At 44.9% G+C, this 25533-nt stretch overlaps 1 protein-coding gene and 1 non-coding gene across 3 annotated transcripts in view; one reads left to right on the forward strand and one right to left on the reverse strand.

The window, feature by feature from the left end:
• TCAIM (T cell activation inhibitor, mitochondrial) overlaps window positions 1-25283 on the forward strand; it is a 39464-nt gene extending 14181 nt beyond the window's left edge. For both annotated transcript variants that reach the window (XM_056129615.1, XM_056129616.1), the window contains exons 4-11: window positions 2369-2522; window positions 7104-7356; window positions 9677-9799; window positions 13391-13488; window positions 13737-13828; window positions 20863-21095; window positions 21634-21765; window positions 23619-25283. In XM_056129615.1, the coding sequence (XP_055985590.1) occupies window positions 2369-2522; window positions 7104-7356; window positions 9677-9799; window positions 13391-13488; window positions 13737-13828; window positions 20863-21095; window positions 21634-21765; window positions 23619-23859 (1326 nt within the window). In that variant the 3' untranslated portion in view covers window positions 23860-25283. The remainder of the gene's footprint in view (window positions 1-2368; window positions 2523-7103; window positions 7357-9676; window positions 9800-13390; window positions 13489-13736; window positions 13829-20862; window positions 21096-21633; window positions 21766-23618) is intronic.
• LOC130037964 (small nucleolar RNA SNORA70) lies at window positions 10345-10478 on the reverse strand. Its single transcript, XR_008794541.1, has one exon. It is a non-coding gene; the product is annotated as a small nucleolar RNA SNORA70 (small nucleolar RNA).
• Window positions 25284-25533: the final 250 nt, after the last annotated feature.

Here is a 25533-nt window from a genome sequence, read left to right on the forward strand (position 1 = left end):
TCTGTGGACCTGACACCCAGTAAAGACACTGGACACTGAGATTGCATGGGTGAGGTTCCCGGGGTTAGCAACACTTTAGGTCATCTCACACTGTTGCTGGGGGAATTAAGCACCGTCCAAAAAACTCCGCTGGAGAGGGATCCCTGGAACTTGGTTCCTGGTGTCTCCTGGGCTTCACCCAGCCTCCCTTTTCCTGTGACTGGTTTCAGTCCTCATTCTTCGTTGCAGTGAACCAAACTCTGAGCGACAGCTTCTCCGTGATCTGTAAATCCTTGTAGCAAAGGGGAGAACCCAAGAGGGCCTTGGGAGCCCCCCAGCCCTGACATGGTTGTTTTGGTAAATGTTGCCTCCCCTTTTAGTTGTTCACTCTGTGTTTGAGCATCTGCCCTGTGCCAGACCTGCTCTGGTGCCCCCTCCCCCATGCAGATCATCCTGCCCCTAAGGTCTCCCCAAGAATGTTTCCCCAAGCCTTGGTATCCAAAGTTTTTTACTAGGAGTCAGTCATGTAGCGATGACTTGTCCTTGACTTTCTCACTGAAGTGCCTTCTTTTCAGTGAGGCTCTCTAGATGACCTTGCATAAAATTGCCACCCATGGGGTCAGGGCAGGAGTAGTTCAGCAGGAGAACATTTACCTGACATATGTGAGACCTGTGGTTCAGTCCCAGGCCTCACACATGCAAGCAAGGAAAGGAGAGTGGCCACCCACCTCCTCCCCAGTGTCTTCCCTGTTACCTGCATACTTGACCTGCTCTTTTTGCAGGAACCAATCTCACACATTTAGAAGTATAATTTTTTTCCTCTCCCATCTAAATGTATGTGATCTCTGTAATGGCTTCTTACTCTAACTTGTCAGCATACACTTGCCCCTTTTCTAAGGAACAGACATAATGACCCAGCTACTGATGACATCAGGCCAGGATCTCAAAGAGAAGCCTAGTTGTTTTTAACAAAAACGGTTTGCTTATTGTTTGAGGGCTACATTTGGCTGTGGCCAGAGCTTACTCCTGGCTCTGCACTCAGGGATCACTCCTGGGGGTGCTCAGGGGGCCATATATGGTGCCGGGGATTGAACTCTGGTCACCTTCATGCAAGGCAAGTGCCCTGCCCACTGTACTATCTCTCCTACTCTACCCTCTTACTTTTAATCTAGTTTTAAAACCTGATGCAAACATTAATATCTCACTGTAGCACTGTACCACTGTCCTCTCGTTGTTCATTGATTTGCTCGAGTGGGCCCAGTAATGTCTCCATCGTGAGACTTCTTGTTACTGTGTTTGGCATATCAAAAAAGTCATGGGTAGCTTTTTAATATCCCACATTAAAACTAAATTCAAAGTTTACTCAGAGCCTCAGGCACATCCCTATTTCCTTTATCCTAGTCCTGTTAATTTCCTGTAAATGACTTTTTATTTGTTTCTATCTATTTATTTCTGGCAAACATAAACACATACATCAAAAAATAATTACCATTCTTGAGAGATAGCTCAACAGACTGAGCACATGTTTTGCTTTTAGGAAACATGGTTTTGCTCCTGGCACCACCAGGAGTGACACCCCCCCGAACACTGCCAGAGGTGGCCCCCAAATCCAAAGTCATTAATAAATAAATACTTACAAAATTATTAATAAATAATGACAATTAGTTTTGCCACTAGTAAGAAATGTGCCTCACTTGCTCGGGGGTTTTTCATGGCTTAGAACAACAGACCGTGATAAACTAAGCAAGAATAAATGGACTATTTCTAATTGCATGTTACACCCTGTGTCTGGAAAGTGGTGATTTGTGCCTTTCTCTAGACTTGTTTCTTCACTAAGGAACACATATTTTTTTATTTAACAATCTTTCCTACAAGTCATTCCCTGGTAATTCCAACATGTCCCTGTTTTGGGTGTGGATTGTGTAATGTGGCATTGAAGGTCAAGCCCTGAATGAATGTACATAACATAATCTAACCCTTCTTTTCTGGATGGGCATTTTAAGATTCACTTACATAGAGAGAAATTAGTCCTTTGCCGCAAAATGACTTATATATGTTCTGCAGTTGGTTGTTTCCAGACTGCTTCCGTGCCCTTGTGGGCTTTTGAAAGGTTTAAATTTTTGCATCTAATTGGATTTATCTATCAGTAATTGCTTTGGGATCTTCAGTCATCATTAGGCTTTGTCCACGAAGGGAATTCATGCTTTCTTCATCTCGTCTGTGATACTCATTGTGCCACAGGATGTTAGATATGGATTTATTTTCTCTCTGGTAAGAGCCATGAATCCCAGCGTTTTTTAATATGCTCACTAATATTTAGAAGGCTGAGATGTAATTACCATTGTTTTCTTCTAGTTATATGTAAATATCACTTTAATATGTTTTCCAGGAAGTCAATGAAAATTCTCTTAAGAGATTAAGTGTCTACTTAGAAAATATCCAGAAACCAGGCATCAAGTCTCTGAAACCAACTCAGCTCATGTTTTATGTCAGAGAAACAGACCAGAATTCATCGGATGGCCAGGAATCCTTCGGTGCTTCCGGTACATTTTCTTACTTTTAGTGTCCCCCTTGCAAGCTCCATGTTAAATGTGTTCATTTGCTCTGACATTGCCATCATTTGGATTGAAGCCTCTAAGAATAGCAATAATGTTTAACCAACAATTTTTCTAAAATTAGAGTATATTTCTGACTTTGTATGTTTGAACAAGCTGTTCTTATTGTGTTTCAGTGTTTTTGTCCATATAAAACTGAAGCGTTACCATTTTTTCCTTTCCTATTTTAGTGCTGTTTTAATTTTTTAATTATTAAATACCAACGTAAAAAAAATTAGAGCTGGAATGATAGTATAGCTGGTAGGGCACTTAACTTGCATGCTATTGATCTTGGTTCTCTCCCCAGCACCCTGTATACACCCCCTGACCCGAGCCCACCAGGAGTGATACTTCAGCACAGAGCCAGGAATAAGCCCTGAGCACAGCTGAATGTGGTCCAAAACAAACAAATAAGTAATGAATTTAAGTACAGCTTATATTCTTTTCGATAGTCCTTCAGGTACTCTGGCAATATTTGTATAGTTGTAACATGGCCAATTACTTTCCCTGGATTCTGGAGATAGAATATGGGTCTTGGGCTGGAGCGGTAGGACAGCTGTTATTGCATTTGCCTTGCATGTGGCTGACTCGGGTTCGATCTTCAGCATCCCATATGGTCCCTTGAGCATTAGGAAACATGCTTTTGTTTCAAGAGTAATTCCCGGGGCTGGAGGTATAGCACAGCGGGTAGGGTGTTTGCCTTGCATTCGGCCGACCCGGGTTCGATTCCCAGCATCCCATATGGTCCCTCGAGCATCGCCAGGAGTAATTCCTGAGTGCAGAGCCAGGAGTAACCTGTGTGCATCTCCAGGTGTGACCCAAAAAGAAAAAAAAAAAAGAGTAATTCCTGAGTGCAGAGCCATGTAATCCCTGTGCGTCGCTGGGTGTGACCCAAAGAGTCAAAAAAAAAAAAAGAATATGAAATATGGATTCTTGGGGCTTGAGAGTTAGTACAGCGGGTAGGGCATTTGCCTTGCATATGGCTGACCCGGGTTTAATCCCTGGCATCCCTTATGGTCCCCCAAGCACTGCCATGAGTGATCCCTGAATACAAAGCCAGGAGTCAATTGAGTACAGCCTGGTATCATCCAACCCCTGCCCCTCCAAAAAAATTAAGAATATGGGTACTTTAGTATTCTTTTTTTTTTTTTTGGAGTTGGGAGATGAAGATGGGAGGGCCTACAACTAGGAGTGTTCAGGGGCTGTTCCTGACTCTGCTCAGAAGCGAACTCAGGGAGCCCTCAGGGGACTATCTTTGGTGTCTTGGGATCATTGAACCAGGGTCAGCCACCGGCAAGTAGAGTACTTTGCCTTCTCTGCCTCTCCCCTGCCCATTCTTCACTATTAAAATGCAAGGATAAGACTGGTCTGCACACAGTTGAGTGTTGCCCAAATCCCCCAATCCCCCCAAAATTTTTATTTTTAATAATTTTTTTATATTTGTTTTCAGTGGTTCTCAGAACTTAATTCTGGGTCTCAGGATAACTCATGGTAGGACTTGGGGACCCTATGGGGTGCTAGGATATTTATCTAAAATAAAGTAAGGAGTAAGGCACTATATCTAAAATAAAGTACTGAAGCAGGATATAGCATTTGGTAGTATATTTTCTTCATTTCTTTGCCCTTAACTGAACATGGAAGATTTCAAATTCCTTTCCTTGCCTGTTCCCTGATCTCTCTCTGGTATAAAGTTTGCTAAAACCAGACCCTATTCTTTATTACAGACAAGTTGTTCTCAAAGACGTAATGTCCCCATGGTGGAATATAACAATTTCCACAAATTTTCTTTCACTGAAATATATTTTTATCATTTCATTGGCCATTTAGTGGTCACTGTCCTGTCCTGTCCTCCCATTGTTCATCGATTTGCTCGAGTGGGCCCAGTAACATTGTGAGACTTGTTACTGTGTTTGGCATATAGAATATGCCACAGGTAGCTTGCCAGGCTTTGCTGTGCATGTGAGATACTCTCGGTAGCTTGCTGGGCTCTCTGAGAGGGGCGGAGTAATCAAACTCGGCTTGGCCGTGTCGGCCACATGCAATGCAAACGCCTTACCTGCTGTGCTATCGCTCCAGCCCAAGTGTAGCCATGATAATAATTATTTAGCCTTTAAAATAGTTAAGCATATAAACTTTTAACGTAAAGGCCCTCCCATTGATCATCGATTTGCTCGAGCGGGCCCAGTAACGTCTCCATTGGAGACTTTGTTGTTACTGTGTCTGGCATATCCAATACGTCACAAGGAGCTTGCCAGGCTCTGCCGTGCGGGCGAGATACTCTCGGTAGCTTGCCGGGCTCTCCGAGAGGGGCGGAGGAATCGAACTCGGGTCGGCCTTGTTGGCTGCGTGCAAGGCAAACGCCCTACCGCTGTATCTCGCCCGCACGGCAGAGCCTGGCAAGCTCCCCGTGACGTATTCGATATGCCAAACACAGTAACAACAAAGTCTCGAACAACAAAGAAGACATTAATTCTACTATCAGTTCTGTCTCTCAATTTGCTATAAAAAAAAGAGTAAATATTGAACAAAATAAGCTTTCCAAATTTCCCTCTGCACTCTCATACTGGGTTTATTTTTAAAAATCCATATGCATTTATTTCTTATTCTTAGTTCAGTGTTTTGATTTACAAGTCACATTCTTTTAAAGAATTTATTCTTTATTGTTACTAATCATTTTTGCCATTATGACAGATTGGCACCTTGAAAAAGGCTGTCACTGTCACTGTCTTCCCGTTGTTGTTCATTGATTTGCTCAAGCAGGCACCAGTAATGTCTTCATTGTGAGACTTGTTATTACTGTTTTTGGCATATCGAATACACCACAGGGAGCTTGCCAGGCTCTGCCGCGTGGGCAGAATACTCTCAGTAGCTTGCTGGACTTTCCAAGAGGGACGGAGGAATCAAACCCAGGTCGGCCGCGTGCAGGGCAAACGCCCTACCTACTGTGCTATCGCTCCTCCCTTTTGAAAAAGACTAATTTTTTAAATAATCATATTATCTTATTATTGTTTAAAATCAAGTGTTGGGCAGGAGAGCTCAATGGGCTGAGCACATGCTTAGCATGCAGAAAGCCCAGATGTGATCTTTGGCACCTCATGGCTCCCGAAGTTCCATCAGAGCAAACCCTGAATCCATAGTCTAGAGGAGGAGGAAAGGGGAGGGGAGGAGGGGGAAAAAAAAGAAGAAAGAAACAGAGTCCAAAGGAGCACCCCTAGGTATGGCCCCCCAAATAATAACAACAACAAAAACAATAATAATATTAATTTAAATATTTCTAGAATGCTGGAAATTAATCATGCTTTTTTATTATAAATTAGGATAATAGGGTAAAATACTTACTAATGACTTTCATTTCTGGAATTAAAGAGGCCTGTCTGTCATTTCAGACCTGTCTTTTTAGTGGTTTGTGGGGGGGAAAATTTATTATAAGGGGCTAGAGAGATAGTACAGCAGGTAGGGCATTTGCCTTGCACGTGGCCGATCCGGATTTGCTTTGATCCCTGGCATGTGGTCCCTGAGTACGGCAAGGAATGGTCCTTGAGCACAGAGCCAGCAGTAAGCACTGAGCTTACGCCACACAAACGCACTTTAAAAAGAAAGAATTAGTGGGGTGGTAAATGAAAATGGAAACTGGGGCATCTTTCCTGACATAGTTCCTCCCTTCATTTGGTTTTTGGGCCACACCCAGCAGTGCTCAGGGCAAACTCCTGGCTCTGCATTCAGGGATCACTCCTGGCCATATGCGGTGCCAGAGCAGCCACATGCAAGACAGTCAACCAACCCACTATACTATCACTCTGCGAGTATTTTTTGGCTTTGGGCTTGGGGATCACACCCAGTGGTGCTCAGGACTTACTCCTGGCTTAGGGGTCACTCCTGGTGGTGCTCAGGAGACTGGGTCTGGCCCCATACAGGATAGGTGCTTCATCCCTGTAGTATCTCTCCAGCTGTGATTTTCTTCTTCTTCTTTTTTGTTTTTTTGTTTTGTTTTGTTTTATTTGGGGGCCACATCCAGCGGTGCTCAGAGTAACCTACTCACTGTACTACTCTGGCCCCATATGATTTTATTTTTAAAAAATATGAAACCTAAGTCCTTTTATTTCTGTTCTTTTTCAACATTTCCTGACTCTTAGCTTCTGCCTTTTCCCTCTCCCTCCTCCTGCTCAGTGCAGGGATCATCTTTGGCTGCACTTGCTCGTGAAGCAGAGCCTTTGGTCTCTGAGACTGGAAGAGCCAAATGATGGCCAGCAGGGAAAATATCCTGAACCCTTCTTAGACCGTGATAGGTTTGGTGACAAACGGAAAACCAAAGCCAGCGTTTGTAGGAGTTTATGAAGATTAGGATGACAGGGTCTAGTTTCAGAGAAGAGAGCCAGGTCTCCATCTACAGATGATCAGCCAAGGGGATGGCTTTTCATTCATGGCAGAATGTTTTAAAAGTTTTTAAGTGTCTATAGATACTGCATCTAAAATATTTTTTAAAGTAAATAATCATCTCTCTTCATTGTTTGGGGGACTTGTATTCTCCAGGATTCCGAGCAGTCAAATTTACTTTGCACACCAGAGATCTGCTGAGCACAGTATTATATATTCTCAACTCCTGCAGCTTGTCTGTTGAACATATCCAGAGTTTGAATACCAGCACACCCTCCCAGCCTCCCAAAGAGGCGAAGAGGGGATCCGACAGGCCCATCAAATGGGACAAGACTTACTACACTTTCACCGGATTCAAGGATCCTGATGAAGACCTTGAGCACGTGTCAAGAATGGAAACCACCCTCACGTATGGAGAAAGTTTTATGTTACTCAGTGTATTTATAATTCATATTTACAACTAAAGTCTGCTTTTTCAGAAGTGGTCCTATCTGTCTAACTATATAATAATAAATGTAGATTGGGGGGGTTGTTTTTTTGTTTGTTTGGGTTTGGGTTTTTTGGGTTTCTTTTTGTTTTTTTACTTTTTGGGTTACACCCAGCTATGTTTAGGTGTTACTCCTGGCTCTGCACTCAAGGATTACACCTGGTGTGAGCATAGAAATAGTGATTTAATTCAGTACATCTCATCAGATTGTGTTTACTTGAACTTACCAGTGGCCTTCAGCTAATCAAAATTTATTCATGAAAGCACGTTAAGATATTTCTAAAACTTAGGACACAAGTTAAAAAGATAATACATTGGACTGGAGATATACTAGAGTGGGTAGAGCGTGTTTGCCTTGCACATGACTGACCTGGGTTCAGTCCCGGGCACACCCCACCCCACCCCCCAAGTACCACCAGGAGTAATTCCTGAGCACAGAGCCTCGAGTAAGCCCTGAAGTATCGTCAGGTATGGCCCGGGGTGGGGGGAGGGAGAAGCAAAAAATAATTAATTTTTTTAAATACAAAATAACAGTATTTAATATAGATTTAATTATTTTTCTGGCAATCTCAGAAGATTGAATCCAGGGCAATTCAAAGCAAGTGTTTTCTTTCTCTGAGCCACCTTCTCAGTGCTACATTCAGGCTATAGTTATTTCTTACCATTTTGAAATAAAACACAGAAATTGGGGCCCGAGAGATGGTACAGCAGACAGCCAGCCTTGCAGACAGCCAGCCTGACCCCTGGCACCATGCATGGTATCCGGAGTACAACCAACACAGAGCCAGGTGTGACCCCAAAACCAAATATATAGATCTTTTTTTATTAATTTTTATTAGTGAGACACCATGAGGTACAGTTGTAGACTTACAAATTTTTGTGCTTGGGTTTCAGTTATACAATGATCGAATACCCATTCCTCCACCAGTGCCCATTTCCCACTACCATGGATCCCAGTATCCCTCCCACCCCCCATCCCCCCAATCCCACCCTGCCTCTGTGGCAGGGCATACCCTTTTGTTCTCTCTCTCCTTTTGGGTGTTATGATTTGCAAAAGAGGCATTGAGTGGCAATCTGAAAGTAGACTATAGACCAAATATATAAATCTTGAAGAGAAATCAGTTGGGTTTTGAGGGCCTCCCAGGAAGCACTTGGGGAATCTGGGGCCACTCCTGGAGACACTTGCTTGGCCAAACACATTGTACTCTTCAGTGTTGGGCCTAGGAATGCAGCGCTGTCAAGGCCCAGTGGTCAAGCCCTGCTCCTCAGGCAGTCAGGCGGTCACCTCTGACCTCTGTCCCATCTCCCCAGCTCAAGCTGACTTTAAAAAAAAAAAATAGAAAACTTGGGGTTGGAGCAATAGCACATTGGGTAGGGCTTTTGCCTTGCATGCAGCCGACCCGGGTTCGATTCCCAGCATCCCATATGGTCCCCTGAGCACCGCCAGGAGTAGTAATTCCTGAGTGCAGAGCCAGGATCCGCCCCGAACATCGCAGTGTGTGACCCAAAAAGAAAAAAAAAGAAAAATTTTCAAGTCATAAAGGTTCCATTTAATCTATTTTCACATAGTTTTGCTTTGTCCTTTAAAAAATAGAAACATTTTATCAGTATATTTAAGAATTGTTTTTCAGAGCTGGAGCAGGAATTCCTGGACAGTGGGTCAGGTGTTTGCCTTACACAGCTGACCTGGGTTCTATCCCTAGTATCCCATAAGGTTCCTCAAGCGCCCCCAGGACTGAACCCTGAGCACTGAGCCAAGTGTAACCCCTGAGCATTGCCAGGTGTGGCTCAAATTTAAAAAAAAAATTTTTTAAAAGAATTGTTTCTCAAAATCCTTATTTCAGGCATATATACAAACGTGTGTATGCTTACGTGTAAGGTGTGTGTATTGGGTCACCACTTAAAATATTTTGTGGGCTGGGAGGATGCTCAAAGGGCTGGAACACACATTTTGCATGCTGGAGGCTCAGGAGCGGCCCCTGAGTGAAAGGAGAGGTGAGTGCAAAGAGGAGTCCCACTTGGGTAAAGTTTTAGTTGTAGATTCAGCTTCATAGTTAGTGGCTGTGCTTTAAGGTAATGTGTCTTTTATTAGTAGAAATGCTTGCAGTGTAATTCATATTGTTAGTATCAGAAAGTAAATGCATATGTATGTTTACATGTATCTGGGTATCTGGTATGTGTGTATATGTATATATATATATATATATATATATATATATATATATATCTGTTTTCTTCTTAGATCGTGGTTAGATAACAATGGAAAAAGTGCCGTTAAAAAGCTGAAGAATAGTCTGCCACTTAGAAAAGAACTAGACCGTTTAAAAGATGAACTATCTCACCAGCTGCAACTCACAGACATCAGGTAATAAAGAGGAAAAAGGTAATTTAGGGATTAAACTAAACTAGTGTTACCTATAAAGCAGCTCAGTATTTGTATCCTTTTTTCCCATCAATACGTAAATAGTCTTTTTTTGGCTAGGAAGCAATATTTATTGTCTGTTGGGGAGTGGGGGGGCTTGCACTCAAGGGAAATAGGAAGGAGTCAGGAGGGATAACTCCAAGGCTCTTGGGAATTCAGGGCCCCGCGTGGAGGTATCTGGACCAGAAGGAAGCATGAGCAAGGATGTACCTGACCCCATACCCACCTGGGATGAGCCACTTTTACAGCCACCATGCCTTCAGACTCATCCGCATTAAACTCAGTAAAGCGCCATTGGACATGTGGCATGCTTGATGGCTGGGGAACTTGAGGTTGGCCACTCTGGAGTTCAGTCCCATCATGCCCCTGGTTCTGAAGCCTGGAGCAAAGGCCATGATGACTTGTGAGCCCCGGCCACTGAGCCTCAGGACTTTGAAAGACACACCTGCCTAGTGCCTGAGATTGTTGCAGCTAGTGTCCACTGCAAAGGCTGTCTCGGGGGTTCCTTAGGGCGGCCTTTACAAGCAGCCGGCTGTGGACATTCCCGCGGGAACTGCTGGGTGCCTCTAGCACACACAGGGCCCCACAGGCCAGAGAGCACGGTCGGATGTGTTGGCTGCAGAAATTGGGCTGGAGAGATGGTGCCACACGTGAGGCACTTGTCTTGCACAGGGAAGACACAGGTTTGGTCTCTGACACCTCATATGTTTCCCCAGCAACACCAGGACTGATCCCTGAGCAAGCTCTGAGCACAGCCAGGTGTGGCACAAAAGTAAAAAATACAAACAGACTCAATATGTCTCTACCGAAGTATTCTTCAACTGTCATTTTGTGAATGTAATCAAAAGTTCAGGGGCTGGAGGATACTGTTGCAGTTAGGGTGCATCCTTGGTGTGGTCCCCCCAAGCACTGCAGGGTGCCGTGCTAGAGGCTCCCAGGTACCAACAGATCACCCAGAGCAGCTTCTCGGTTCTCAGGGCCCTTGCATTGAACCACCAGCCCCGTTGGCTGAGAATCATGGGTGGCCACCAGACTTACCAAACTCCACTTAGGAGGTGTCCCCAGAAAAAGTAACCAAATGTTCATCTATATAAGAAAACTGTTACTTCTTATTTAAAATTGTGAGGGGGGCACTGGAAAGATAGTACAGCAGGTAAGGCATTTGCTTTGCACACAACTGACCAAGGTTCAATCACCGGAACCCCAAATGGTTACCTCAGCACCACCAGAAGTAATTCCTGAGCACACAGTCAGAACTAACCCCTGAGCACCATTGGGTGTGTGGCACCAAAACCAAAATCAGTAGAATCATGAGGGAGCAGCCAGGGAGATATCTCAGAAGGCTGGCGCACATGCAGAAGCCCCAGATATAACTCCAGCACCAGGGGGTCCCCAAGCACCCCCACATGTGACCCCAAAACCAACAAGAAAGAGAAAGGAAGAGAGAAATAAAATGAGGATTGTATTTTTGGTTCTATGTTTAGCATGACTTTTTAAATATGTTTCCATGGGCAGAGAGAGAGAGAGTATAAGGGATGAGGGGCTTGCCTTGCATGCAGCTGATCTTGATTTGATCATCAGGAGTGACCTAAAAGCCTGGGGGAAATAAATATTTTGCCATACACACATATATGGGCTGGAGCGATAGCACAGCGGGTAGGGCGTTCGCCTTACAAGCGGCCAACATGGCCGACCCGAGTTCGATTCCTCCGCCCCTCTCGGAGAGCCCGGCAAGCTACCGAGAGTATTCGATATGCCAGACACAGTAACAACAAAGTCTCCAATGGAGACATTACTGGGCCCGCTCGAGCAAATCGACGATCAACGGGAGGGCCTTTACCTTTACCTTTACCTTTTACACGTATATCATAGGTAAATGAAGATACACACTGAAGCTTATTGTAAAAATGGATTTAACTGCTGCTAAAACTAAGAAAGGAGTTCTGTGATTCAGAAATGGAATTCCCCGTTATAGGAACCCTGGAAAATTGTCACCTGGTCTTAAACATTTCCATGACCTGCTGCAGCCTGTTTTACTGTTTTCAGTCCTGACAGTGAGAACTTTTTTTTCTGACGACAAAAGACTATTTGCATGTCCTGTTAACAACTTTCCTATGCTCACAGAGTACAGATAGTACGTATATGTTCTCTTCTCATCTAGCCAAGACTATTCAGAGTTCAAAAGAACATTTCAGTTGAAGTCTGTCTGATGCTGGGACTCATGCTCTGAATCATGATAAAACCCTTTTATCATCACATCATCTCTAGCCCATGCTTTGATATGTACGGGGTTTTTCTTATTCCATAGTCAAGTGACAGATTTTTATTCCAGCTGAAAGCAAAATATTATGTTCTTTTAAATGTCTACGAAGTAAAAAAGTGCATAAGAATAATTTTTCCTAGTATGTATTTTAAACATTCTATCAAAACAGACTGGAAATACAAAAATGAAAAGACTAAACCCAAAAAAGGAACAAGCTGGAAGGATTGTACAGCGGGTAGGGTGTTTACCTTGCACACGGCAGATCCGGGTTTGAACTCCAGTACTCTGTATGGTACCCTGAACACCACCAAGAGTTTTCCCTGAGCACCACTGAGTGTGGCCCAAAAACCTAAAAATGAACTGAATAAATGTAGTAAAAACAGCATTTGCTAGCCTTGTGAAAATGTTAATTTTAAATTATACTTCATTTTTCTTATTTGATTGTTAAAAGATAGAACTTACAATCCATTTCATCATAACAGAAATGACATTCACGAGCATTTAAGTGTTTGAGCCCTTTTTTGAGTACCTTACCGTTTGCTTATATTATGAACTTTGATTTATTCTTCCTGTGCAGCGGGCAATGCCCCCACTTTCCATCTCTGAAAGAGAACTCCAAGGAAGATTAGAAATACCCTGTTCAAAGCCCCAGAGCTAATAAATTGCAGAAGTAGAATGCAGAGGTGGATGCTGACCCCAGCACGCTAGCGGTGTGCATTGTGCCTCAGAGACTCCATGAAACCTTCATTTTTCATTGTGTTGCTAAGATTTTATCTTCATTTATGAAATGATTCGGTTCCATTATGTAGTAAGTCACTTTGTCTAGACTAAAATGTTCTTTTAAAATTCAGTAAATCTGCAGGAATCTCTCCTTAGAGCTGAAACTGAAAACAAAGTCATCATCATTGAACGAGGTGAAAAACAAAAAGTTGTGGGGTTTGGGGTTTGTTTGTTTGTTTGTTTGTTTGTTTTTTCACTCTTCTTTTAAAATAAAGACAAAAGAGTGCTTTTGCCTGTTGAAACTCATCTGGTAGCTGAAGACAGTAGTGATAATCTCATCCTCTGATAAGCAGTTTCTTCCCCATTTGGGTTGCATTATGAGAAATGAAGTACCAGGCATTTTCACGAAATCTGACGCATTTGGAAAGATGTTGTGTGCCAACCTGAGAAAGAAACCCCTTGGCTTTCCCCAGGAGTCAGTCGGTGGGGGAGGGCGTGCGCCTCCTAGGGGTGCCAGGGCTGACTGCCTGCCTGTTTATCTGTTGGACCAGGTGGCAGAGGAGCTGGGGCATTGCCCACCGCTGCAGCCAACTCCACAGCTTGGGCCGCTTAGCACAGCAAAACTCGGAAGCACTCAGGAATGCCAAAGGTAAACCATTTCCGTTTTCTTGTCACATCTCCCTTAGAAAGGCAGCTGAAAGTCTTCACATATGTGATATTCTCTCAATTAAATTTGTTTAATCTGTTGGAATAAAATGCGACATAAAAACTTAGCCCCCAAGCTTCTCCTGAGTTGAGTTCTGAATATATGCCCTACATTGAAGTAACTATTTGAACAGTGCTGAAAGAATGAGGCATCTCAGGACAGTGACCAAAGGGTTTGTGTTTTATCATCAGGATGTACGATAATATTTACAGACCGTTCCGGCATGAGTGCGGTGGGCCATGTAATGCTGGGGACAATGGATGTCCATCATCACTGGACAAAAGTAAGAAACAGCTTAAAGCAAACTCCCCCCAAAAGTTTTGAATTGTCATTGCCCTACTTTTGTGTCTCACAGTACTATTGATGTCAAAGAGCTATAAAATTTAAGTCATTAGCTTCAGCTGTGCTTAGAAATTCAACATCAAATACTTAAAAATACTCAGAAGACTGATTTTCAAGTTTCTGTTTCTGTTGGTAGATGTTCTGAAGTGCAGCTGAAAGGTCCTGCTTCCTATTGGTTTGGTTTGGTTATTTTTTTTTCAAAGAGATTGATTCTGATTGCTCAAGGCGTCTGGTGTGTATCTTTTGATGGAATCTGACATCCATGAATACCCAGGAAACCATTAACACAGTCAGGACTGCAAACATACCCACCACCCAGGAACATGGCCTGGGCCCTCTCCTGCCACCACCTCTTCCTCAGCTCTGCACGGGTCCCGCTTCCTATCATCAGAGATGAGTTTGTACTTCCTCTGTCTTCCTTAGCTGTTATCAGAATAGCCTCTGTGGAAGGTGGGAGACTGATTTCTTTCACTCAGCATGATCCTTTGAAATTCATCACACATTGGGGGTGGAGAGATAGTTTATTGGGGTAAGGCCTTGCATGGTCTTCTGAGGCCCCCACATGGTCTTCTGAGCTCACCAGGAGTGATTCCTAAATGCAGAGCCAGTAGTCACCTCTGTCTGAGGATTGCCAGGTACAGCCCAGACTGTGCCCCCTCCATCTCCTCCCCCCCCCGCCTGTCCCCGCGCCAAAAAATAAAAATCCATCACGTTTAAGTGTTTATTGCATTGTGTTCCCAGATAGTGTCCAGTGTATGGGTGCACCCTGCTTGTCCAGTCACCTATTGAAAGACCTGGGGCTGTGTCAGTTGGGGGCCTGCAGTGTTTTTTCACACGTGGGAAAAAAATATGTACATGTAGTTTCTTTTCTCTTGGGTAAATCCCTGGGAATGGGGGTGGGGGCTGAATCGTACAGTGGCACATTTGACTTTTAGATACCGCCAACACTGGCTGTGCCATCTCTTTACCGTGAAGCATCCTAATGGGTGTGCGGCACTGCTGTCTCCGTTGCATTTGCATTTCTCTAAAGAGCATGTTCTCTTGCGCTGTTTGCCATTCTCTTCTTTGGCAACGGGTCTGCTCGTATCAGCTATTTGCTGTACAGTATTTACAAGCCTGGCAAAATCTGTGTATCCAGAATCTATAAATTGCTCTGAAAGCATGTCACTAAACAATATAGATGGATGACAGATAAACACAAGAAAAAGACATTTGACCTTGACCGTGTGAACACAAAAAGACAGCAGCAGTCTATCTCTCCCGCCACCGCCTGCGTTCAGTAGTCTCAGGGAGACTCCCTGAAGACTCTACTCCTGGGAGGTCGATGGCGATGGGGAGGTGAAGGAAGGAAACCAGGGCCAGACTGGTTAGTCTTAGTTGCAGTTTTTCCAGTTCCTCTCCATTCACTCCTGTCTCTCCTCTGCCTCCTCCAGCCCATTCTTACAGTCTCATTATATCCCATAGAAGAAATTTATGTCATGAAGGGCCAAGGTTCTCTCATACCTGTGACTCCAGGTTCTCTCAGACCTGTCACCCTCTTAGAGAGCCCCGAAATCTCCTTTCATTGATCATGGTACTGTTGGGATCGGGAGTTCCCTAGCCCTGGGAGGCACGGAGAGACCAGATAGACACAATTCCTGCAGGAGTAAAAACGGGGTTTATTTAGACCAGCATGCTGGGGCTCCGCAGCATACCCCAAAAATGGGCAGTGGCTGAGAGCCCCGAACTTCTTCAAAGGGGATCTTATATAGGCCTTCACTGGCCTTTACAGCAAAGCCCGCGCATTTCATAGCCAATAGATTTGTAACAACATATACTTTCTTAACCAATCCATTTAAAATTACCTCACTCCTTAGCCTATAGATTCAAAGATCAGCATTTACGTACATCGATTGTCAGCACAAGCAAGGTTATAGCCGGAATCATTAAGCCTTAGGTAATCTCCCTTGACCATCCTCGTTTTGAGTTACCCAAGTCTGCAGGGTGCTTTAGTGAAATAATACATTCCAGGAAAGGGCAATTTCCCCCAACCACCTGCATCCTGAGTTATCCTTTACCCAAATCTGCAGGGTGCTTTACTGAGACAATACATTTAAGGAACAGTAAATACACCTGAATCCTGTCATACTTGGTTTAGAAAGAAGTTATGCCCTGTTCACTTTCCAAGTCCCCTCTCCCCCAGGTGCAAAGCAGCCAAGCAGTTTTACAGAAAGCAATGTTGCAAGTTAGCTGAAGTACACAAAAATTTGATGCCCTAATATGGATTCTTTCAGTACCTCAAAAGAACACAATGCAGTGATGTCATCAAAAGGAGTTACAGAAAGAACATTGAGGCAGCAAAACATACACTGTTTCTTTGCATCTGCAGGCCAGTAATTTTGGCCTCCAGAAAGAAGATACAAAACCAAAACTGAAACCTTTCTTGGGCTACAAGCACTCGGATTTGCATCCCAAAGACTAGTCTTGCTAGAGCCTGGAATCTACATCCCAAAGATCAGTCCTGGCTAGCACCTGAGATCTGCATGTGAAAGACCAGCCAGGTTTCTGTGAGAAAAGGAAAACTGCCCCTCACAATATACTGAAATTATTTACTGAAGGCAGTTTGAAGGGGGGAAATGTTCAGCCTCATCCAAACTAGTCAGGACACATGAGAAATTTTCATGGGTCCCTATGTTCCTGCCTGTTGTGCAGTGCAGTCTACATGGGCTCATCCTGACAGCTCAGTCCAGCCCAACAGGTTGGGGTAATAATTACACATACGTGTGTCACAATCAAAGGGGTAGAGTTCTTTCCCTCGGGGAAAGTCGCTTCTAGGACAGATTCTCATTTAGCAGATGGACCCACCCTAGAACGGAATCCCCTGGGTGTGCTTCTCCTATCCTTGTCCAGCAAACAAATAAGCATACTTATTATAAATCATTTTGTATGGACAAGTAAGAAATACTTTAAGCTTATAGAATTGCTCTCCTAGGGCCATCTCGATCTCAGACTACAGTGCTCAGGCAGATAGTCTTTCCTATCCATAGCAGGGTCCTAGTCTCATCTTTTGGATCATGACAGCATTTGTCTATGATCAAACTCTTAACTTTTAATTAAGAATCATGGCATTTTGGCCTGGCCCATTTCGATGCCAGGGTAGCTCACAGCTTGTTCTGGGTCCATTCAGTCCCTCGTCGGGACCCTGCCTTTGGGGTGCTAGGAACTAAGGGCAACTGAGGCTTAAGTCGAGAAAGCAGACGCCCTGGAGTGAATAATATTCAAAGTCAATTAAATCCTAAGTTACAAAGCATAATATTAACGGTCTTCCTGTATCTATACAAAAAGGACATTGCATTAAAAAGTTGTTAGGGCGCAGATCGTGATCTCCCTTTAACAACAAAGAGACTCCAGCGACTGCAAACAGCAAGCAAGGTTTATTGTAAGACTGGCTAGCCAGGGTCAAGCCGCCTACACAGACACGCAGGTCAGTTAGGTGAGGCAAGACCCCGAACTTTTTCAAAGGGGATCTTAAATAGGCCTTCACTGGCTGTTACAGCAAAGCCCGCGCATTTCATAGCCAATAGATTTGTAACAACATATGCTTTCTTAACCAATCCATGTAGAAGTACATCACTCCTTAGCCTATAGATTCAAAGATCAGCATCTACATACATAGGCATTGTGGCTAGTGGGCATCTGGTAACTCGGACATTTGGTTATCACCTGGCTTCCTTTGATTCTCAGCCCTGCATTCGGTGGAAGTGGATAAGGGAAGAGTTCCTAAGGGAGGTAACAAATAAGGAAGGCCCAACAAATGGTTCCCGAATTTACATCCCAACAGGGAAGAGTCAACAAATGGTTTCAGAATTTACATCCCAATAAGGAAGGGCTTCACAGCTAAGGCTCTACTAGGGAAGGGGCAGGAAAGGGAGAGTTACTAAATAGTAGAGTTTTAACTCTGGAATCTCCCTCGGGGTCCCAAAGGTCCTTACAAAATAAACTATTCAAAAGACTTAAAGAGAGGAGAAAGGCAATGTTAACTTACAAGTTCAATGTCCTAGAAGATCTGACCTTACAAATCAACAGATTCTGACTAAGGAAAACTGCTGATTAACTGGTTGGGGAAGAGAGCATAGAGAAGTGCTATAGATAAAAGAAGGAATGGGAGTGACTCCGGATGTGATGGGTGTGACTCAGTGAACCTAAGCTCCTTGTGGCAAGGGAGAAAGGACAAATTAATTGTTATCCTACACTTGACCATCCAGAGAAATGCAAATCCAGACTGCTCTCCTCCCATCACGGTGGCCAATATGAAAACCACTGATTTCCTGGCCCTCGCCCATGCCCCACCTGCTGGCAGAAATGCAGAGAAATCAGACACTCATCCATCCCTAGAGAAATCAGACACTCATCCATCCCTAGTGAACACAGAACAGTAGCAGCCATCTGGAAAGAGAGAGGGCATCCGTTTCCTCCAGCACCATCCAGGCCCCTGTAGATAGCACAGCCATTGCTCGCGTGGGCGTCACTCGAGGGAAGTGAAGTCACATCTGAATATGTATTTTCACTGGTCCTCTAGTGAGAAAAGCCCTCCTGAGGGTCAGCATGCGCAAGGTTAACTGTGGTCAGCATGTGCAGGGTTAGCTGTGGTGTATGTGTGGTTAGCTGTGGTCAGCAAGTGCGGGGATAGCTGTGGTCAGTGTGTGTGTGGTTAGCTGTGGTCGGCATGTGTGTGGTTAGCTGTGGTCGGCATGTGTGTGGTTAGCTGTGGTCGGCATGTGCAGAGTTAGCTGTGGTCGGCGTGTGTGGGTGTGGTTAGCTGAAGATAGCTGTCGTTGGCATGTGTGGGGGGATAGCTGTGGTCGGCATGTGCAGGGATAGTTGTGGTTGGCGTGTGTGGGGATAGCTGTGGTTGGCATGTTCATAGCTGTGGTTGGCGTGTGCAGGGATAGCTGTGGTCAGCATGTATGTGTGGTTAGCTGTGGTCGGTGTGTGCGGGGTTAGCAGTGGTCAGCGTGTGTGTGGTTAGCTGTGGTCAGCGTGTGCGGGGCTAGTTGTGGTTGGCGTGTGCAAGGATAGTTGTGGTCAGCATGTGCGGGGATAGCTGTGGGGCCACGCACAGGGGGATGCATGGGCCAGCCAGAAGGAAGGACCTGCTGGTGTGTGCGGGTGCAGAGCTCCAGGGTAGTGTACACCGGGGAAAAGGCCAGTATGTCCCAGTTAATGAAACATCCTTAAGGCCACAAAATTCTAGAAACAACACGTTGGTAGGTGCCAGGGTCAGGGCGTAGGGAAGCAGAGGCGTCTGTGGTCATAAGAAGAGGGTGCAGGAGATCTTCATGGTGGGCCTGATCAGAACCCGATGAAAAACTCGTCCCACTGCCCCACACAGGGCACAGCCCACCGTCAGATTCACACGCACACGGCGGCAGGCAGCCCGAACAGACAGAGTGTGAGTTCCCTGGTCAGGACACTGGACGGCTATTTAGCAGGATGTTACCTCCAGGGTGCACGGCCATAGTACAGTGGGGAGGGCGTTTGCCTTGCACGTGGCAGACCCAGGTTCGATTCCCAGCATCCCATATGGTTCCCCGAGCACTGCCAGGAGTCATTCCTGAGTGCAAAGCCAGGAATAAGTCCTGAGCATCGCCAGGTGTGACCCACAAAGTTAAAGAAAAAGAAAAAAAAATGTTCACACCCCCTTCCCCCAGGGAAATAGGAAAAGATGTGAGAATACATGAGCCTTATAAAGAAAAATAGATTTCCAAGGGTTGTTGCTGTTTACATGGAATAAGTCATTGAGTGAAACGTGGAAAGATTAAGTGGTAAAGTCATTTTACACAGCACTAGAACATAGAATTTGTAGATTTTTATACCTTTAGTATAGCAGACTTTTTGAAGCCTTTTAATTGCTCTGAATGTTTTTTCTTTTTTGGTGGGCGGGCGGGGAGGCCGTTGATTTGTTTGAGGGGAGTTTGGGGTCACACTCAGCAGTGCTCAGGAGTAGTGGTGCTAGGAATTGGACCAGGGTCTGCCCCGTACTAGGCAGGCGCCTCACCCCCTGCCCTCTCTCCCTGGCCCTGGGCTCTGACCATTTATATGCTCTGATCCTCTCACTAAACTCCAGCTGAGCCAGGCCTCTGGCTTCAGGATGTTTGCCCCTGCCCACTCCCACTATGTGCATGCGCTCTGTGGCGCCCCGAGCCCCGTGGGCCCGCTGTGCTTTCCGAAGCCCCACTTCCGTTCCCGTTCCCGAGTCATGGCCTGAGTCTCTGTAGGCTGTTCCAGCAGCCTCTTCGTAGGCTCACCCAGAGGCGCCCCTCGCAGGGTGGACTCGGAGTTTTTTTTGTTGTGTTTTGTTTTTGTTGTTGTTGTTGTTTGTAGGAGTATTGCTGTTTATTAGAACTCGGAGTTTTGCTGTGTGTCCTTGCACCCTGAGTCCACAGCAATCGGGGACAAATTCTGCCCACTCCAGGTGCCCAGCTCAGTGCTTAAGTACACAGTAGGGTCTGCAGTGCATTATTCCATTTAGTTGAATTTAGTTGAATTAAAGTAAGTTCTGAAGGGAACAGTCTTGGCATTGAAATATATGTACTTTGTGTCTGGAGCACTTCTTTCTACATTATATCATTTAATCTCTCTAAAGTAACTGAAGATTCTTACCTGAATATTTAAACCTCAGTATTTAAGACTTATTTCCACTTTGGAACATGCTTATTATTATTATTATTATTATTATATTATTATTATTTCTGTCATCTCTTTAGTTCCCCACCTGAAAATTCCTGAGATTACAGGGATCCGTTTTGAGTATTAGTATTTTTGTCATTTCATTTTTGCCCTTTGGCAAATCATGTACTTGAACGTCCATTCTAGGAAAATCAATTTGTTGTTAAAATTTCTCAGTCTATGTATTAGAATTCTAAAGTTTAGCTATGATGATAGCATAAAAGTAAATTTTGCTTCTCTCTCTCTCTTCTCTCTCTCTCTCTGTAGCTTTTTGAAAGATTGCCAACTTACTTTGACCTTCAGAGGAGGCTGATGCTGCTGGAAGACCAGATCAGTCACCTTCTTGGCGGCATCCAGGTGGTTTATATCGAAGAGCTGCAGCCAGTGCTGACCCTGGAAGAGTATTACTCTCTCCTGGATGTGTTCTGTAGTCGGCTGTTGAAGAGCCGAGTCCCTTCTCATCCCCAAAGTCTGCGTGGCTTACAAATGATCCTTAACAGGTACGGTCTGAAACAAAGAGAGCGTTTCGCTGGCTCACGGGTGCCCAGGTGCATTCAACGGCTTCGTATCGTTACTAGGGTCCCTGCATCCGCTCATACACGCACGCAGCCAGCCAGCCGAGGAGGACGAGGGTCGTGCCTGTGGCACCTTGTGTGACTCTCACAGTCACAGGGCCCTTTCTTAGGTGGGTGGAGAGCATGACCTGCGCGTCCGAAGTGGTGCCCAATGTACATGGTCCCATTAACCCCTTGGTGTGGAGTGGGCCACACCCATTTTGCAGAAAAGGGAGGTCACTGGGCGTGACGGTCATGGTCTGGGGTCTCTGTGGGGTAGCAGTTAAGTGTCTGGCTCTGCTCTCACAGGGGCAGTGCATTTGTGTGGTGGGGGGAGGGGGAACGGGGGGGATTTCTAGGGACAAACCTTTCCGGTTCGTCAGACTCCTACTTCCGTCAGGGCTGCAGTGGTGGCAAGGAGTGGGGGCAAGGAGGAGGAATCAGTGATTTTTTTTCCTTCCTTGAATGTGTTACTTCATTCTAGCGACAGATATGCGCCCAGCCTGCATGAACTCGGGCATTTCAACATCCCAACCCTCTGTGACCCGGCAAACCTCCGGTGGTTTATTCTCACCAAAGCCCAACAGGCAAGAGAGAACTTGAAAAGAAAAGAAGAGTGAGTGTTGTCAGCCCCCTGTCGTTTCAGTGTAACAAAAATCCAGGGATTCGGAACTCACCTGTAGGACATCCAAACTGTCTTAGAATTAGAAGCCAGAGCGATAATCCAGTGGGTAGGACGCATGCCTCGCATGCAGCCTCCCCGGGTTGGATCTCCGCTGCTACATATGATCCCCGAAGCAGAGCCAGCAGTAAGCCCTGAGCACCGGCGGGGTGTGACCCAAAAACAAACAAACGTGTAAAACTACATTGGAATTAGAAGCTTGTCTCTCTGGCTGTTTCATACTATTTGTGCTCCACCATATTCGGCCAGGGATTGAATGGGACTGTTTTCTACCACATATGATAACCTAGATTACATGACAACCGTGTGCCCCAATTTTAGAAACTGGGTTTATTCATATAAAAGTCATCTCGGGGCTGGAGCAATAGCACAGCAGGTAGGGTGTTTGCGTTGCACGCGGCCGACCTGGGTTCGATTCCTAGCATCCCATATGGTCCCCCGAGCACCGCCAGGAGTCATTCCTGAGTGCAGAGCCAGGAGTAACCCCTGAGCATCGCCGGGTGTGACCCAAAAAGCAAAAAAAAAAAAAGGAGTATCAGAAAGAAATTCTCCAGATGGAAAAAGGTAGCAACAAGGAAGAAGAATCCATTTAGAGTCAGGGAGCTAGTACAGCAGGTCAGGCACTTGCCTGGCATATGGCCGACCCAGGTAGAATCCCCAGCACCTTGTCATATGGACATATCATATGGTCCCCAAGACCTACCAGGAGTGAGAGCAATCCTGAGCACAGAATCAGGAGTCAGCCCTGAGTGCTGCCAGTAACCACAAATAAAATAAGGCAACCATTTAAATTAAATGAGAAGACATTTTTAAGTGAGGATAAGAGATGATGATTAAGTTCAGTTCATAAGCATCACTGTGTCTGTGTGATTTACATCTTTGTTTTTTTTCTTTTAATTTTTGGACCCCAAAATTTGGAGGATAGCTGTTTACTAGAATAGCTATCCCCAAAAATTTGCTCCCAGTGGGCAAAAAAGCATTAAGGACACCACTTTCTGCCCTGTCTGCGTTATCAAAACTGATGTGAGACCAGTCAGGGCAGCCCTCAGCAGAGGGAGCTGGAGAGAGATTGAGCATGAGGAGACTGCCCAATGCCGCCTATACTTACTGATTTGGTGGTGCTGAATTTTTTGTTGTTGTTGTTTGTTTGGGGGGGTTGGGTCACTCTTAGCAGTACTCAGGACCACTCTTGGCTCTGCACCCAGGGATCACTCCCCACAGGGTTTGGAGATCATAAGTGCTACTGAGGATGGACCCTGGGTCAGGTACGTGCAAGGCAAGTACTCTGACCACTATGCTGTCGCTCCACCCTTGGGATCTTTAGAAAGCATCACTTCCAGGCCCAAACCATAGGGAGCCCCAGGGGCCGGAGCGATAGTACAGTGGGTAGGATGCTTGCCTGCACGCAGCCAGCCTGGGTTTGATCCTCAGCACCCCATATGAGCTCACCAGGAGTTACTCCGGAGCACAGAGCCAGGAGTAAGTCCTGAGCAACACTGGGTGTGCCCCCAGAACAAAACCAGAGGGAGCCCCTAAAGTGAATTACAGGCCCCTCATCACAGCCAAACAGATTTGACAAAGACTTGTGAAGATGCCTGTGGCAATGACTCCCAGAACGACAGGGCTATTGGCGTGCACATACATATCTAAGCATGCAGTCTGGCCTTTGTGGAGTCCATGTTCAGAGGACATTTAGCCCCGAATAGATTAAACAATAGACCTCCATTGTTTGTTGTTTCATTTGGTTATAGCTCGTGGCAATATCCTGTTTGTTTTGCATGTGACAGGTTAAAGATTATGGAAAATGAATTGATGCAGGCTTCCACAAAGAAATTTTCTCTGGAAAAGTTCTATAAGGAGCCCAGCGTTTCTAGTAAACAAATGGTGGACTGTTGCAAGAGACTTCTAGAGCAGTCACTGCCTTATCTACAAGGGATGCACCTCTGCGTGTCACATTTCTACTCAGTGATGCAAGACGGAGACCTCTGTATCCCCTGGAATTGGAAGAACGGAGAAGCCATTAAGTAACCCAGAAATCGGTATTATTTTTTAACCAGAGAAGGAACTGTTAAGCTTATTTAAATCCGGGATTTGAGATAACAGTATTATTTTACATGTTTCAAGAACAGAGTTTCTAACTGCTGCTTTGAAGGTAACAATTTTTTTATTATTAATTTCTGCTATGAAAGTGGTTTTAAAAGGGTATGCTCCCGATTGGAACACCAGATTGGCAAAACTAGGTAAATTGGATGTTAGTGTGAATGAGAGATTCTCCAGAGCTCTATTTTTATAGAATGAGTGATGGCCACTACACAGGTCTCAGCCCGTATATCTCAGATGCCACGGGACTCATCTCCATGGCTGACATGCGAGGCCACACAGTTTTCTCAATGCATCTGGTGTATCTGGACACGTGAATATTTTGCAGCCAGGCAGGACAGATTTAATGTTCCTAACAGATGACTGGTGACTAGCAACGTTTAGGTGACCAAATTTTGCCTAAAGGAGAGGCTGTCTAAGGAACAAAGGGATAGGTTGAGTATCTGGTCTGGACATTATCACTAGCAGTCCGATTCCTGTTGTTCAACATCTTCAGTGACACAGAAGCTAGTCTTAAACCCCGAAGTTTTCCCACCCATTCAGTCTGTTGGTAGCATGAAGTCAACAGAGAGCTTTTGAACTGAAATCCAAATAGGACTTTGAAGTCATTAGATGGGGTGAGTCATTTCTTTTCATTAGTAAGCACGACCCAGGAAAATCGTGGCTTGTTCTCCAAGGGTCTTGGCAAACAAGGCCCCGTGACCATGGCTGCACTCATGCCATCTCTGGCTCGTCTCAGACCCTGTCCTGCCACAGGGACTGGCCAGTGCCTCAGCATGACCCCTGCTCCAGAGCTGTGGGCACCCCCATGGCCACAGCACAGACTCCCTGGACAGAGTCTTCAGGTCATAGTCTACACTGGACCAAACCGTGTCTGCCCCTTGTCAGGAGGGAAGGAGAATACCAGGTTGGGACGCTATTTTTTGACACTGCAAACGAAATGAGAAAGGAGTTTTTCCCACAGCTCGTTCGACAGGAAAAGAGATGTTAAAAACGTTTCTTGAAGTATGTTTTAAGTTGACACTGATTCTTTAAAATTTCCAAACGTGTTCAAAAGTATTAATTTCTAAGTCTCCTTTACAAATTTCATCCCTTTTAATCTCTGCCTGACAACTGTACTGAAAACATTTTTTTCTAATGTAGCAAATGGTGTTGTCTATAAAGATTTTTCCAGAGCCAAAGGATTGGGTTTAAACAATTCCATAAAGGCCATATAAGAAAATATAATTGGAAAAATAACGTTGGATTATGCCATTTCTCGTATCTACTAATGTGGAATTCTCAGTAGTATTTTTTGAAGTGAACTTTGTCTCAGAGCTATTTGTTACATAATGAATTATATAATAATCAGATTACTGTTTGTCTTGTTATTATTAACAGTTTACAACTATTACAGTACAATAGGAAATTATAAGAAATTGGTGTCCTGAGGTCAGAGTGATAGTACAGCAGGTAAGGTGTACTTACCTTGCACGGGGCTGATCAGGATTTGATCCCCACCATCCCGTCTGATCCCCCAAGCCCACCAGGAGAGATTCCTGAGTGCAAAGCCAGGAGTAAGCCCTGAGCACCACCAGGTATGACAGAAAAAATGCAATAACA

This window comes from Sorex fumeus, unplaced genomic scaffold (genome assembly GCF_029834395.1).
Source record: "Sorex fumeus unplaced genomic scaffold, SorFum_2.1 ptg000072l, whole genome shotgun sequence".
NCBI lineage: Eukaryota > Metazoa > Chordata > Mammalia > Eulipotyphla > Soricidae > Sorex > Sorex fumeus.